General features: G+C 41.1%; 1 protein-coding gene across 2 annotated transcripts in view; it reads right to left on the minus strand.

The window, feature by feature from the left end:
- The window catches only part of usta (uronyl 2-sulfotransferase a), a 58,795-nt gene that overhangs the window by 26,990 nt on the left and 14,230 nt on the right, over positions 1-17,575 (minus strand). Inside the window, exon 2 of one of the 2 annotated variants that reach the window (XM_082506769.1) lies at positions 5,593-5,709. The exons of the other annotated variant lie outside the window; for it this stretch is intronic. Coding sequence (XP_082362895.1) covers positions 5,593-5,709 — 117 coding nt within the window. The remainder of the gene's footprint in view (positions 1-5,592; positions 5,710-17,575) is intronic. 2 annotated transcript variants of the gene reach the window in all.

Below are 17,575 nucleotides of genomic sequence, written 5' to 3' on the forward strand. Positions count from 1 at the left end.
AGGTCATTCCAGAGTATCTCTACATTTTTTGTTATCATCTATTCTCTTCCTAGGCTCGTGCATATACTGAAACTATTCTGGAGTTGAGTTGATCAAAGCGGTCCTATCGCACGCCTCGATTTTTGTCACTGACTGGTTTCCAGGTTTGCAAACTACTGGCTCTAATTAGTTTTTGCTGATGCCAGCAGACCCAAGGGTTCATGTTTCCCAGCTATGCTGTGAATGTTTGAACTTTCTCCCTTTTATGACTCTGTATGTTTATTTTTGGCCGTTTGGAGTTTTTCAGGCAGTGAAAGACTTCTCAGAAGTCATAGTTGTTGTGTAAAAATTGTAGAAAGGTAATAGTAACAAGGAGAAAAAATTACATGCAATGCCACTAACCCATTGCAGCAAATTTTGATCATCAACTTGTCAACACACTGAAATATCGCTATCATGAACATAAAAAGTACGAAATCAGTGACATCAATCATCACATTTTAGTTTCCACTGATATGTTTTACTGATGCGAACGCCTGTCTTTTAAACCCTTCTTCCTTTAACCACTTCCTCTACCGAAATGCTTCAAAACCCTGCCGCATCTAACCACGTGAAAGCCTGCATCACACGGCGCAGCTCGACCCAACTCTACATCATTCGTCGAAACCACACATGGCTCTTCAGTGTTAAAGGTGAAGATGTTGTGACGAGAGCTCTAGTCGAAGTAGCTCCATTCGTAGCTGTTTATGGAACAGAATAATGGTGTTCATTGAAGGCTGTTCCTACACTGAGGATCTGTGCCCGTCTTTCGGCCCACGCTCCAAATGCAAGCCCAAGCCTATGACAGCGACCTTTTCTTTCATCACCTGTTTAGACACAAAGGCTGCCCATCACATTTACAGCACTTAGACTGCAAGAAAGAAAGGGAAAAGACAAGCTGGCGAGCGTGCATGGGTGGAGTCTGAGTAAAGTAATAAACTGAGGAAATATTACATAACAGAACAATCTCTCCTTTTGTCTCTGAAATGTGATCCAGAAGAAGAAAGAAATGATGCGTGAACACACACGTTGTTTTATTTCAGGCCAAAGTTTCCCACTTGGCACATGCTTGTAGATGTTACTCTGCTGGAAGTTCATAGCTTTGTAAATACTGTTTACACTTTAGATAGTGGTGTGTAAGCTTTGGGTAATTAGTCTTACACTGACATAAAATCTGCCTGACTGTCTTGCTTTCCCACACACACACACACACACAATAGTTACTATATATAAGACTTGCTTGGATTCAGTTTGATGTCGCGGCTCATTAATTCATCGGGCACTGGATGTATAAATACAGCTGCACTCTGCTCACCCTCAGGTGTTTCTTAGTCTCGTTCTATCTTTTCATCCGTCTTTGTAGCGCTTTCGTGGCATTACACAGTTTTCCTGAGGAATGCAGCGGCAAGCGCACATTTGCACCTCTACTCCGAGGCATTTCAGGTCACGGCAGGGTGAGGATGCAGAGACGCAGACAGACTCTGTTCCTTCCTCTGTCATCCATCATAGACAACCACCCCCCCACCTGCCACCACCACGACCTCCAACCCCTCACTGCCTCCTGTGTGTGCTTCTCATTAGCGTTTTGGATAGAGGATCGGAACTAATTTTTTCCAGGGTACGAGGCTCGCAAAAGCTGACAGCTGCCCTCCGCCCCCACCGCCCACAGAGAGAGGAAAATCAACTTAAAGAGCCACTGTACAAACTGTACTCATTGACCTGATTGTGCTGTGAGCCTATGCCAAATATCAGAGACGACAATGACAGTCTAATGGGACTTGAGTAATAAATATTTTAATTCCCAAACTGACTTTTTATGACTGCCCTGGACATAATTCTTTTCCACTAAATAATCTGATAAGAATGACTTAACACATGTAGCCCAAAACAGCCCATAAAGGAATGTCCTTTAAAAACTAGCGAAAGGAATGCAAGTTAATTGGAAACAATACACAGTGCTGCTGTTATGTCTCTTATGATTTCTCCCATGCTCACAAGGGAATTTGTGGATCAATAGGTTGATTTAAAATCAACAATCCCATCACTAACATGAGGAAAACTCCAGGGCCATAGATTTCAAAGATCAGTGAAGTTGCTCTGACAGCTTTTGTTAGGCTAAAGGCTGAATGTGGGTCCCAATGACACATGGGTCAAGAAAGGTCAAGTAGAGAAACTATTAGGTTACAGGAAGAGCAAATTTACAAATTTAATCTAAACTAATCTCACATTTGAGCATATCGTCAGGTTAATGGTTGTATTTTGTGAGTTCGTGTGTGTGTTTGTGTCAATGGCTGATTGACAAGGAAACTAATGGAGTGTGGGTTTGCATTGGTATGTAGCTAAATGGTTAATTGGATTACTGAGTCACAAGATCCATGGACTTGTTGTTAAGAACAGCTGCATTACTATTTCCAACTCCAATTAATCAATACCACATCATGGGCAGCATAAAGCAGCAGTGATTTTAAATTTTAATCACCGAAAATATGAAACATATTATACTCACAAGTGCAAAGCTAATTTAAAAATGCACAAAACCAATAAAACAACAGAGCCTAAATGGCCTAGAGGGAACTGTGCCATGCGGGGATGCCAGCATTCTGTAAATTACTGTTACATCGTCTCCCAAAACAGATTTTCAAAAGATTTTGTCCCCAACAAATTAAAAAAAAGAAAAAAGTAAGTATCGGACAGCTTCAAGCTGAGATAGTACGCAACAGGATTGATGCAGCAAAGAAAATGTGAAATTCATTAATGCACAAGATGCTGTTTTCTGCACTGATTAAGAAGCCCACAAGAACTAATAAGAGTAATGGAAATGTGTTGAGGGGAATCACAGCCCAGCCTCACAATCTTCAAGAAGTTTAAGAATATTAATGTCTAAAACTCACACCAAAACCAACAACATTCAGTTACATTTTAATACAAGCACACACACACACACCAGGCCAGCAGCTGCCCCTGTTCAGGAACTTCTTAAACCAAGTGACCATGCACATCAATTAATCACCTCATTAGCTGAACTGATTTGTTTTTCTTCAGTGGAAGAAAAAAGTCACTTGTTGTTAAATCAAAAAGTTCAGGTATAAAAAAAAGAAAAGAAGAAAGGTAAAAGTGCATCCGTCTGATGTTTCTATCGTGATTACTTCAAACAACAAAGCTAAGACTGGCTTTATTGTCGCGCCCACAGCTAAAACAGGCACAAGTATAGACCTCCGTATTCAAATTCCTAAGCAAACAAAATAAAAATCTAAGATGTGGACAGACATTTGGAGGTTAGGTACTACAAAACACACAGGTGGAACGCCAACATAGCTGGAGGAAAAAAGCGTTTGAAGGAAATTTTGGTCTTTAGGATTGTATTCTGTCAACAAAGCCCAGAATCAGTCCTTCAGACTCTGGAATTTTCCGTTGTTGTTGGCCTACTCCAGGAATGCTACAGTAAGTTTGGGAATTTTATAAACATGTATTTAAAGCGTAGACCATTTCATTTGCTTTGCGAAGCTGGCAGCATGGCTAAGTAGAGCTTAGGAAAGAACACGTCCCAGAATAGGCAGAGGTGGGAGTGGGAAACCACACAGGAATGGCTGCTGAGAGCAAGGCCAAAAGGACAGGCACAGGGTTGGAGTTAAGAGTCCTCTAGCTTTGCTGTGGGACGCGACTGAAAGCGCTGATGGAAGGTTACAGAGCTGCTGCCATGGACTGTTCTACAAGTGTGTGAAACCAGATTACAGGTTCCCCATGTTGTGAAGACTAAGCTCTTTCATGTGTAACCACATCCTGCTGTAGTTTCTCTATACCAGACGGAAACGACTATTAAAGGTGTCGGCGTGCTGAAACTCAAGCAGAGAAAAGAAAACGCAGGACTGTTAGATACAGAGATCACGTGATGTTCCTCAGTCCAGTCAAAAGTGACATAACTCCAGCCTGACCAATCTGTGTAAAAACACACCCAGTTAGATTCTCCACACGTCTATTGTTACAGCCCTCACTAAACACTTGTGTCACTATTGTCTGCACAAGCAAACAAAGTGAGTGTGCAGGAGTTAGATACAGTGCAGGCTTTTCTATGTGTGTTTGCTTGTGAAATGAGGGTGTGCGGTCACCCGACCCTTTGATCCGACATGTGGGAGTCGCTCTCCATTAAGACGAGAATCGCGACCCATGTCGCTAATTACAGGAGGAAGCTAAGCTGAGGGTCAGGGTCTCCACCCACTTCGCCCTGCTTCAGCTCAATCCCACAGTCACTTGAGAATCAACAATGATCAGACAAGTTTGTGATATAAATAGAAAGGCAGAGCCACTGCTCTGTTATTCCAGGTGCCCAAAGACCAAACCCTGGTCGGCAGCCTAATTTGTGGACTTGATGCTCCCTTAAAATTTTGGTTGCTGAAATATAGTAAGAACATATACATGGGCATGCAGATGTGCAGGGGATGGGAGCGTTCAGCATGACTGTTGGTATATGATTTGCAGGCACCAGTGGTTGCCACCATGTATATTGTATGACAGGGAAGTACCAGTAAATTGGTGACCCAGCAAAGCAGTGTTGACTTTAGTGGCTGTGCAGCTGGGAATGCCAAGAAAGCCCAAAATAAAACAGATAATTTACAGAACAAGAAGAGGTAAAGCTGAAACATTTCCAGTGATTTATGTTAAACACAGAACAAAGACATCTGACTCAAGAATTAATAATAAAAAAAGAGGAGTATAACTGACAGAGATGATAACTGGTTTTTGAACTGAAGAACACAACTCTTACGGTCGCGCTTCTCTGATGTTTGGGTGGTTGATCAGCACATTAGTGCAGCTAAAATTGACGTTACAAATAATACACTTTGAGCTGTTTCTCCCAAACTATCATCAGTAGATTTTACAGTTGTCAAAATCAATTGATTTACGGGACCCCCAGCAGGCCATTTCATGTCTCCAAACTTGGAGAGGACTAGAAGCAGTCATCCAATCAAGTGAGGCAATTTAATCAAGCAAAGCGATGAGCAGATATGCATTCACTTCTTAGAGCCCCAAAGCCACGTTGCTGCTGCACTCTTGTATTTTAAATCTGTTTGGAGGTTTTTTGGACTGAGGGACTCGCTGCCCTTTCAGAACCAAATTTCACAGCCCACAGCAAAGACTACTCTCCATCTGCCTGTTATGAGTAAACGAATTGAAATATTTTTCTTAGGTATGCATCGTGACCGTGTGAGACCTTAGTCTATCCGGCAGGCTGTCACAGAGTTTACGAGCGCTGAACGCGCTTCGAAATGAGGTGGCTTTGAAATGAAGAAATGAAGCGTGAAGTAGAAAATTGGACAAGTCTGACGCCACACAGTCAAAGTCAGCAGCGTAATCATCCTCATCAGCTAGTGAAGAAGTGATGCGAGGAACAATGTTCTTCTTTCTCTGGGATTTTCTGTGGGTGATGTTAGTATTTGCGCAACGGCAAGAGACACAAAGTACTGGCGCGTCACAGATGTGATGCGCTCGAGGATTTCTCATAATCTGAATGCTTTGTCAGCCAATTTTGGATAATTCTTATTAAAGGGCACTCGTGCTTGTGCAGTTTGTACATACCTTTTCTCCTCTTGCAGTCATGTAGGCACGACACCAGATGTCTTGCTACCCTGTCCTTATGGATAAAGAGCCTGCTGGGGGCCACTTTGACTGACCAGTGATTTTTTCCACATAACCCTACAAAAGAAGTCAAATGGAGGGGACCTTTTAAGTCTGACTTCTAGATTGTTTAATTGAACAAAAATAGCCATTGGGGCCAAGGGGGGCATCATATAAAAACATAGTTGTTGGTGTAAGACTACAGATGTGAACAAAAGCTATATATAAATATATAGTGCATTTCTTTTATTTTAAATATTTTGCCAGGAAAATGGGAAAGAGTTGCAGAAATTTATTGAAATGTGCAAATATAAATGGAAATGCAGTATACAAGGCTGTAAAATTCTAGAGAGCTTGAAAGTCAATATTTGGAATGATCCACTTTGTGCTTCAATATAGCCTGAACTCTCTACGGCAGGGGTCCCCAATCCCAGTCCACGAGAGCCGGTGTCCCTGCAGGTTTTAGATGAGTCCTTGATCCATCGCAGTGGATTTAAATTGATAAATTACCTTCTCAACATGTCTTGAAGTTCTCCAGAGGCCTGGTAATGAACTAATCATGTGATTCGGGTGTGTTGACCTAGGGTGAGATCTAAAACCTGCAGGGAAACCAGCCCTCGTGGACTGGGATTGGGGACCCCTCCTCTAGGGGAAGCTTTCTTGTCATCTTTTGAATACTCTCCAGGAATAGTTCCTCAGGCTTCTTGAAAAGCTCTTCTTTTTAGATTTTGACTGACTTTTGCTTCATTCCCTGTCAAGATGATCCCACACTGCTTCGATAATGTTGAGGTCTTGACCAGCGGTCCCCAACCCCCGGGCCATGGACCAGTCCGTGAGTCGTTTGGCACCGGCCCGCGAGAGTTGAGGCTCAGGTGTGAAAATCATAGTTTTCAGGGTTTTTATCATTTTTTAGCGTTATTTCTTTATCGTTAACTCAGTTTCCCTGGGTCTTTTCCCTTGTGTTTTTAATAAATCTTCTTTTTTTGGTATTGGTACTGGTTTTATTTTGTTGTATTTATCCACGACACCTTAAAGTCCGGCCCACAAACATAAACCTGTCCGTGGTGCAAAAAAGGTCTAGACTGTGGGGAGGCCAATCCATGACTGATACTCATCCATTCTGTGTTTTTTCTTTATTCAGCTTTGCTTTTACTGCATTGGCAGTGTGTTTTGGATCACTATCATGGTGAAAAGTGAAGATGTTCCTGTCTCCATAACTCAATCACTGTTTGAGTCATATATATATTATATATTGGACTGAACTGCATATTAGTTGGTAATGAAAATGTCTTAAAAGTCCTTCAAATTTCTTACGATTTTTAGATACAAATATTGGTACACCCATATGTACAACAGCAACAACACCAACTATCCTATTAAAAGCCAACCGCAAGCAGGGTAACTACTCACCCTTTGTTACTTTGCACCAGCTTAGACTCATAAACACACACCAGATGTGGAAATGCATCTTGCACAAAGGGCTGTTCCCCACTGCTACACCAACACAAAACTGGTGACAACTGAGCGATACACAGCTGGAAATGACTGAAAGATCATAGTTTCATTACTCAATTAAACAATTGCCTTGTTGTGAGCACTAAGATCCTATAAATACACATGGTTTTGTCTAGCATCTGGCTTCAAACTGGTCTTTTTATAGTTAAAAACAAAACTGTTACTAAGTGTTTTCACTGTAACTGTGAAATTAGGGCTTTGTTATTCAGGAAACAGAAGAAAAAAAACCAGTTGCTTTTTCTTGTACTATTCAAGCAAAAAAGACCTTGTTTCGTTTGCTTTATTACAGTGTTTTTCGGCAAGATCACAATTATTACTCTTTAAATTTACCACAACATTTTCTCTGGGGACACAAGGTTCTGCTTGAAGCTACGAAAAGACACAAAAACACCCTGCTTTAATTGTTTGTTTACAATACAGCTCCCTTGGCCTTGAGCCTAGACCAAGCTAAAACAGTTTTTGAAAAAAAGAGCACATTTTTTTTCCCAACATGCAACTGCTTGTTTGTGGCTTGGTGGCCTGCTGCTGTGCTTATCTTGTATATCCCTGCGCCGATAATGGTTTTCCTGGTGATATGTGGGAAACATAAGCAAAAAACAAAACAGAAAAAGTGAATTTTTGTGAACAACCAGTTATGAGTCTTAAGCTCTTGTTCATTTTCTTACATGCACACTGCTGGAATGCTCATATTAAACATGGTCAAAGTTTCAGACCATCAGGCCTGCACATGACCAAGTTATTTCTGTGAGACAACAGCTCGGGCTTCAGACTGTCGTAATCATTCGGTTTCAGTAGCTTCACCCACCTGCGGTTCAAATCTTCTGTTTATAAGAAGGAACCAATCAAAATTAAGTTGGCTTAAAGGAAAAATTACCAGACAATAAAAGGTGCTAAGACAGCTTCTTTCAGATAGTACAAGCCTTCAGTTCATCCCCTAAGGAATAGAATAAGATGAAAAAGGAATATTTTGCATTATGAATCATGCATAACTGCTCTGATAAAGAATATAGGTAGAAGCTGGAATGAGGGGCATAATTGGTCCCCTTGAATATTTTTCATTAACACACTTTTTTTAAAAATATACGCATACGTTATTGCAACCATGCAGCTGCTGAAGCTTTAAACATCCTACACACATCTTTTTGGGATCAGTGGTGATGCTTCTGAATCTTGTTTGAGGCATAGCATAGATAAACATGTCAAAAGACAAAGAGCTGGGTGCGTACTCATGCCTTCCTGTACATAATAAAAACATCTAGTGTTTTTTCTGTTTTTCTTGGCATGTCATGCTGTTAGTCATGAAGAGTTCTTTTCCCACATAGCCACTGATCAAACTAGAAAAGCAGCCTTAAGCCAGAGAAACAGCTGCTTATAAATGCCAAGGAACTTTGCTACATACATGTAAGTGTCGCACAGAATTTCAAAAATGGCTCATGAGTCTAAACCTGAAGAATTTTCTCCTACTGGGTGTGTTTTCACAGAGTGCCGGCTATCTGTTTGCTTTAGGTTTTATGCTCGGATGTGCGTGTAGCCACCAAGAAAGCCTTGAAGATTTATAGATGCACAGAACAGCTAGCTTGAAAGGATCTGAAAGAGAATCAGGAAAAGTGTCTGAACGCTCGAGAAGATTGACTCAAAAATGCAGGGAAAATTAAACACTGTCACACTCAATGATACGAAAACTATTACAAGTTCCCAGTCTGTAAGTTACGGGAAGTCTGAATTTGAGCCAGGAAACAGTTAGTTTAGATTAATGTATAGCGTGAAAGCAATGGGAAACAGAAGGCCTTGCTTTAATCAAGGGTGAAAAAAGCCCCAAACACTTTTAGTCCATCTGAATCTCACTTAGTAGATTTAGAGATGCACATCAACAGATTTTATTATCTTTTGACAGAGCCGGACTAGCTGTTTTCCTATTTCCTGTCACTGTTTCCTGTTTTATGATAAGCTAAGCAAGTCAGCCACTGGCTGAAGCTCACACATAAACACAACAGTGGTATCGATTTTCTTATCCAACTCTTGGCAAGAAAACAAATGTGCATTTTCCCAAATGTCAATGTACTCTCTTCAACCACATATCATATTATGGTCTCTTAAACCCTGAAAGGAGAAAAACAGAGCATGCAAGCTCTCAGACAAAAATCCATGAATGTCTGTGGTGTGCTATGTAAATCGCCTTCTGCCACGTGCCCTGTGGGGGTGTTTGGGGGGTTGGATAAAGTTCTGGATGGAAAAATAGGAAAATGCTAGAATGGGATGTAAGAGAAAGGGTAAGAAAAAAAGCTATATAAAGGAGGAATGAGAGGGAGTTTGTGATTTATTACATTTCGTTGTGTGGCACAAAACAGATTCAGGAAAAGCAGGTGTTATACTATACAGCACACAGGAAATGAAAAGAAAGTCAGGAGGAAGGATCAAGAGGGGTGGAGTGGGAGACAGTGAACAGGAAGAAATTATTACCCAATCAGTTTGTGAGCCCTTTCTGGAGGTCAGCAGAAGAAGATGAATTGCAATATTTGAAATCTAGGGGTTTTCCAATGACCTTTGCAAAGTGCCTTCAACAGAGAAAAGCATACAGATTCCACCAGGAAGTGCACTCATGCACGTACACACACACTGTTACAGCAGCCCCTAGATACGAGTACATATGTACTTATCTGAATGTTAATGAAAATTAGGAACTCATTCATGAGTTATCTAAAATGATACCTGATGGATCTAATGATTAAAAAGTATATAGGATAGGGAGTGTGATGGTGCTTTATTGGTTCTTGACAGATGTGCTGGCTCAGAAATTCATCCAGCTGTGAAAAAAAATCATCGTCTTTTCAGCGATGGCGAGAGATACATGCATTCCTCTTTATATTTTTATAAGCTAAGACAGCACTTTAATAATAACAATTTGTGTGTCCATGTGTGTCGGCGTACGTCTGTCAAGCATTCGCGCACACACACAGAACCGCTCGAGTCTCAGATCTAATATCTAGTAGCTGTCTATCTCTCGCAGTAGCAGCATTTCTCATCAGACTTCGCTCACCAGCAAGGCCGGGATAGAGCTGACGCTTGGTCCTGCAGAACAAACAGACTGCATAAAGCACCCCTGTGTGGTGCTAAGTCTCACACTGAAGTGAGGGGCAGAAGAGAGAAGAAGAGAGAAACATAAAGGCTTTTCAAAGAATGATGAGACGGAGGTAGATGTAACAGCAATGCACAGCGAAATGATGAAATGGAATAAGAGACTTATAGTGCAGAAAAAGTTTGGTTCTTGTAATAGCTTTTTGGATGCCTTGTCAAAACTGAGACCATGTCATAAAATATTTCCAGAGGGGGGGGAAAAAGTGAGAGCCCTACACAGTATGTGACTGTGGTCAACTGAAGCATGCGACTTTTCTCATGGGCCCCAACAAAAGACCTTTCTAGGACTTTTACAGTGCTCTGTTTGACACAGAGAGGTGTGATTTCAGCACAGACGTGATCCATTCCAGATATAAGGTACACTACTGACATATGTAATGGTCAGTTAGCCATGTGAGCAAGTTTATCCACTATTCATATCTGCTTATTCGTCAAGAAAAAAAAAGCAAGCGCTGTTTTTCTAATTTGTGTAACTAGTCTTCAGGAATAGTTCTCCAGCGTTCTAGAAGGGCATTCAAAGCTCTTCTTTGTCAGCTGCTTTTACTCTATCAAAATGATCCCACACGGCTTCAATAACGTTAAGATCCCGGCTCTGAGGAGGCCAAACCACGACTGATAGTGTTCCATGTTGGGTTTTTCTATTCAGGTATACTTTTACTATACTGACAATGTGTTTGGGATCATTGTCATAGATCCTTCTTAAAAAAAAAAGAACCTGTTAGCAATCAGATACTTTTCACATGGCATTGTACAGTGGTTTAAAACCTGACTGTACTTTTCTACAGTCATTATTCCATACAGTTTGAAAATATCCCCAATATTACTGGCTGAAAAGTAGATCAGAATCATGAAAGATCCTCTAACATGTTTTAAAGATGACTGTAGACACTCTTTTGTATCTCTCTCCTGATTTCATACTGTCAACGATTTGACTTGAATTTAGATTCATCACTCTACAAGACCTGTTGCCACTTATTTCCAGTCCAAAACCTATGAAGTTGGCATACCTCAGCCTTTTCTCCCCGTTCCCCTTCCTTAAAAATAGCTTCTTGACAGCCACCCTTCCACTGAGATCATTTTTGATGAGGCTTCAGCGAACAGCAGTTGGATTAGGGGCCAGATCCATCTCTCAGGTCCTCTTTCGTGTCTTTGCTGGATTTCATAAGGACGTGACTTTCAGATAATGCTCATTTTATATAGATCGTTTCTTTTAGGCTTGTCACTTATTCATTTGTCCTCTACTTGTCCAGCTTCATCAGATTTTTTTAAAATAGACACACTGCACAGTGTGTTGAGATATGCCAGGTTTTCAGCCAATAGCACTTTGGAAATAACGTGTTGGTGCAAAAATAACATTTTCTGCCTGTCAACCTGTCTTACATGAAGCGAATACAGTTACACAACATGGTACTTTAAAGATACTATTTTAAATGGGTTTGTTGATAAGTTTTCTGTTATGGGCAGACACAACACTGGCTAATCGTTTAAGTTAAGAGCTTTTTTCATGCTTGAATGATTCACAGGTAAGTGTTAAGTGGTTTAACAAAAAAATATTAAGATAGTATGTCCTCTGAAAATGGGCAGGCAAGAGGACTGGTCTAAAAATATGTGAACGGGCAGTCAGTGTCCACAGAAAAACTTTGAAAGAGCTTCAGAAAGCCAGGAGAACTATTGCTCAAGACCATTTTTTAAAAAATGACAAATAAAGTCGGGCTACTTGCAAGTGAAATATTAAATAAAAATGAGGGGTAAACTCAACACTTTTGCAAAGTATTGTAAAAATAAGTCTCATAAAAATAAATCTTAAACATAACTACAGCAATTGAAATTTCATAGACATAGAAATATATCATAAACTGCCAGTAAAGGAATACAAAGGACCTTACGGAGCTTAGAAAGAAGGTGACTGGACTTTAAGTATACTTGACCTGGATAATGGAGAACCTACACAGACAACACAAAGGAGCCAAAATCCATTGATTTTTTACACACACACACACACACACACACACACACACACACACACACACACACACACAGCTAGTCAGATATCATAATGAGGTAATTGCTTCGCTTTAATTAAGCTAATTTATCATCATTATAATCATATTTTGGAAATGTTTTTCTAGCTTAATTGCAACTTCAGAAGAATTAAACTCATTCAAACCATGAGTCTCCCTCTCTGGATTTAACTGTTTTCCATAAACAGCAGTGATGTGCAGCTGTAGAGTACAGCAGCTGCCAGTGGGCATGTGCTTCACATACATAGAGTATGTGTTCTTCTGTACTGAGACTTGGTCCAATCAGAAAATAGGCATGTGCATGCACATGAAGGTCAGCTTGTCAGCTTCACATGTATGCGATGAGTGCCTTTATGCACGTGTGTGTATTCGCATGTGTCACCGAAACCCCAAACCACTCACTAATCACACAGTAGATGGTGGCAGGGCCCTGACCTCTAAGCATGCATCATCTGTTACATAAATACTCATTTGAAGGAAACTGCTGTCAGCTTCCATCGGTCTAGAGAACTGGTCAGTGCCAGGTTAAACCACTGCTGGATCAGGACATGGCCACTCCCTTGTTTTGGGCTCTCTTGTCTCGGGATATATATGCATGTAAGTGAATGTGGAAGTTAGGGGGCACAAAAAAAAGAAAGTGCATGCGTCTGTGTGAGTGTGTTTCACAGCGTATGAAAAAAAGGAAAAATGCTTGCGTATTTTAAAATGCAAGTCAAGGACATTTTGCAGTTTTGGTAACAGAAGCCACAGGATGTGCGTCTGCAGCAGACCACCTTGTACCACATGACATCATTCCATTGCCTCCTGACGCTCCACGCACACAGGCAGGGACGCTCGCTTCTCAATACGCGCTATTTTTTCCGTATTCTCATCAGGTGCCAAATAAAGCGCACTTGCCATGTGTGGACCACATGTTGGTGACGCTGATCTGAGCCAGTGAAGAAGAGAACTTTAACACACTTGTTGAAGAACACTTGAGAAATCAGATATCGCGCTTGTGTAATCAAAAACATGTTCACGGCAAATCAGTCGAGTTGAACAACTTTTTAATATGGAGATTAAAAAACTGTGTAATCAACTAAAGTGAAATGGAGTGACAATGTTTGAACAGTTTGGTTAAAATGCAGTGACAGGCATTTGGTGCCTGAATGGACCACAGTGGCCAGAAAGAGAGTAAAGAGCAACAACTGAACAATAAACAACAGATGGTAGCTCGCACTTCCAAGAACAGCAAAGCAGTGTTTGTAGATGAAGGCCTCCGAACAGGCTCCTCACTGCAGTTAAAATTGGGGAATTTCAAAGTCTAGGAATCAGATTTAACGGCAAATCCCAAACATTAACCAGTTTGTAGTGTTTACAAGCTGATGCATTTATGTACTTTGTGGTCATTTAAATATTTGACATAAGTGTAATTATCCACTAAACAAGGCTGGTATTTGAGGTAAAACTGTCGTATAAGGCTCACTTTATAAACTGTAGTTCACTCAGCTGACAGTCATATTAAAGAATGGGCTGTAATAGTACTGATCACATTCTTTGAATTCCAAGTACAGTTTTCGCGATGAGCGCCAACATTTTTGGCATAATAACAAAACGGAGGCTTCGGTTGGTATAGAAAAGATTTTTTAGATAGTTCAGTTCCAGCAGAGCTACTCCAACTCTCAATTAAATGGTGTCTTCATCATAGGTGGATTTTTTTCTAAAACTTGGTTTCTGGCCCAGTGTCCAAACTCACTTTTACCATTATAGAGACTCTGACTATGATTCTATTAATGTCTGTCCAATTAGAGATAAAATAAGAAGTGCATGGAGATCTTGGAGCATAGACCCCTGCTCAGATTGCGCAGTAGTGACAATACCAGTCAGCAGTCTATGAAAAGGCTCACAAAGCAAGACAGCTGTTTATGTTCATATGCACAGTCACATGGTCAATCGCTAATCCATTCATCCACATACTTCCGCTTATCCAATTCAGAGTTAGACAAGGCGGGGTAGATCCCAGACAAGTCGCCAATCTGTCGCAGGACTAACACAAAGAGACAGACAACCGTTTATGCTCACATCCACACTTATGGCCAATTTTGAATAACAAAAAAAAACTTAATATACATTCCCCTTGAACGGTGAGAAAACCTTGGCAGGCACACGGAGAACTCCAGAAAGGCTCCAGAAAACCAGGATGTCTTAAGCCCAGGAACTTTCTGTGAGTTGACAGGGCTTTAAGTTTTACATTCATTTATAATTAACCTTCTTTTAGTAATTAGTGTAAAAAGACAAATATCACATTGGATTTCAACAATAGCTAACAGTTACCACGTTATATTACATTTAACTGGTTATGATAAAGAATCTTTGATAATACACGTGGTATTGTTAGCTTCTGAGTATATTTTAGTCATTTCCCTTTTTTACCATGCCTTCTTACTTCAGCACTTCTCTGTCAATGAAACCCAAACCACAAGCTTTAAGGAGAAGCAGTGAAGAAATATATGGCTATTATGGGTCATTAGAACATAATTTTCGTCATAAAGTGGGTTCCCTTGTATTAACAGTGGATTGCCAAGAGTACTCCTCCTCTGGTTGTCATCAGGGGCAGAGGGAAAGGGCATTAGAAAGGCTTACAAGTGCTAAATGTGCTGTGCCGTGTTAAGGCGTGGTCACATTTTGGCCTTTATCACATCTAGGTTAGAGGCGGCACACTAAAACCTTGTACTGTATCCACCTTCCCAGCAGGGACACTGCTTAGTCTGACAGATCTCGCTCACTCTCACACACACACATATCACTACTGTACACAGGCATGCAAGGCAGAGGCAAACAAACACGGCATCGACCCGCCGACGCTGTTGATTTATGCGCAGTGGTGGAGCAGCAAGGCCTTAAGGTGAGAGAAACTCTCTTACCCTCGACTGGCCTGTTGGAAACACGGGCATGCCTTCAAATTCAGGCCAAATATTAAGTCAGAGAAGTGCAGCAAGAAATAACTAGCCTTCATTCATAAACACCATCTGACGGTCAGCTTGTTGTCATTTGAGGGCAGCTAGGACAATTAGCTCTTAATTGTGGCTAGGCTGTTTGGTTGTGAATGGCTGGCATTCATTCATGGTCTGTGACTGGCATGCGGCTTAAAAACATGTTGAAAACTGAACCCGGTACTGAGTAATGAGTTGATATGGGCCGTAAAACTACTGAACATTGCATCCTTACCCAATTTCTGAACTATTGGCTTAGTCAGCGTTGTCTGGATCCTAGTTATATTCTCACCTCAATACATGTACTCTATTTAGGAAACATCAGGACCAAGCCGCACAACAGCGGTGCTCCTCCATGTGTCTAACTGCAACTCCGAGCAGGTCGTGGTCATTTTTGGTCACATCCTCCTGGTCACGGTTCAAAAACGCAGACAGTCTGCACAGACCTGTAATTGCTGTGTCAGTTGTGAGATTTTGTGCAGGCAAATGCTTGTAGCTCGCCCTATAAATATAAAGGCAGGAATCTGTCTGACTCATTAAGATTCTAGTCTGGGAGGTGGCACTGTCAGAGGGATTTCAGAAGGAGAAAACAGAGGGAGAGAAGAGATAAAGGAAGCAGTAAAGTAAAGGACATCTGGCAAATGAGGATATAGTGCCAAGCGGGACGCCATACATTTCCATCCGGTACCCTGAAAAGCACTTAATATTCCACAGCATAAACATCGACCGGATCGCACAAACCCTTTTAAAGCTCGACTCGAGGGGCGTGGCTTCTATCTCTGCAGAGCAACACAGCCGGGGAAGCTTGAATTGTTTTTTGAAGAGAATAACCCACATGAGTCCAGTTTGAGCTGGTCCTTCACCCCCTTTATTTACACCAACCCAGAGGGATCCTCTACTCTTATAAATAGACCGGCACGGCACCAGCTTGTACAGCATAGCGTGTGATTAAGCAATGGGTACCTCTCCATTAATGCACATTTGGTACAGATTGTCCGCAGCCGAATCACTGGTGTGGTATTAACTGTGTACATTTATTACCTCATTTTATTTTGAGGTCCTCATACTGTAATGGAGCATTTTTAGGTTTCTTCTGAAAAGAACGATCCCCCTTTCTACAACACTACATTTATCTGACAGCTGCAGCATACATAAAACACTACAACTGATTAAAAACCTGGAACAAAATAGAATAAAACTGTTGCACGTAACTGTAAAGGCAAAAATCTTTTATACTGGATACTACTGAATACTGTATACTAATAATGTCCTGTACAAGCTCTGAATAATACTTTCACCAGTTGGTGGCAAAAAAGAGTTAAACAGGAACTATCATGATTGAAAAAAAATGAAGTCGAAGTTAAGTGTCAAAAATGGCATTTCCTCAAACGGCTAATTATGGCTCCAAATTAGTCATAATACTAAAACGGAAACTACTCAAACTAGTAGGTAAGCTAATGATGGCTGTCTAAAAGCACAGCAGGTCATGTGATCATCTGCCACCATCTCATCCTATCCTTTGTACTGTCAAACAAACTTTCTCTGTGGTTTACCTCCTGCATATTTAACATCCTTCGCTCAGTATATCCACTATCCCTCCTCTGCACATGTCCAAACCATCTCAGAGCTGACCTCACTTCCTCTTTGCTAATCCTCTGCACTTCCTCATTCATTTACTTTCCTCTCTCCATCCTCCTCTCTTTCATTTTCCCCACTCATCAAAGCACTCCTTCCATCTTCTCAGCTCACTCTCTTCACTTGTTAGTACATTTCCATCTATATCTTTAATCATCCTAACCTGCTGCCCATCTTTTCCAGCTCGATCTCTGTCTAGCCAATTGATACAAGTCATCTTCTTCTTCATCAGTGTCCACCCTCACACACACACCTGAGTAAAAGCCTTTGGCACCTCTCATTTTGCCGCAGCCCTAGACTTCCAGTACTCCTCTCTACGTTACAAGACATGAGAGGACAAAAAAGGGCAAAAGTTAACCTGCATGTTTTCAGTAACGCGCGTTTTTGGCTCATATGTAAAATAACTCAGACACAATGCTGTGTAACTCCGATGTAATGCCAAAGATAAAGCAAACGTACTTGGTCCTGCACTTCCACTTTTTTTCCACAATGTTTTCTATGTTTACCACTCACTAAAGTGCACTAGCCTACCATCTGTGAGTGCTGGCTCAGGCTAAGCCTGGCCTTAAAGATCAAGCTTCTCTTTAATTTGGCAATGTGGGCTGAGCTACGCTAGCTGGTGGTGAGTGGTTTTCTTCAGCCCTTCAAAAACACCTCATTAGAATT

This window comes from Aulonocara stuartgranti (genome assembly GCF_965226115.1).
Source record: "Aulonocara stuartgranti genome assembly, chromosome: 15".
Lineage (NCBI taxonomy): Eukaryota > Metazoa > Chordata > Actinopteri > Cichliformes > Cichlidae > Aulonocara > Aulonocara stuartgranti.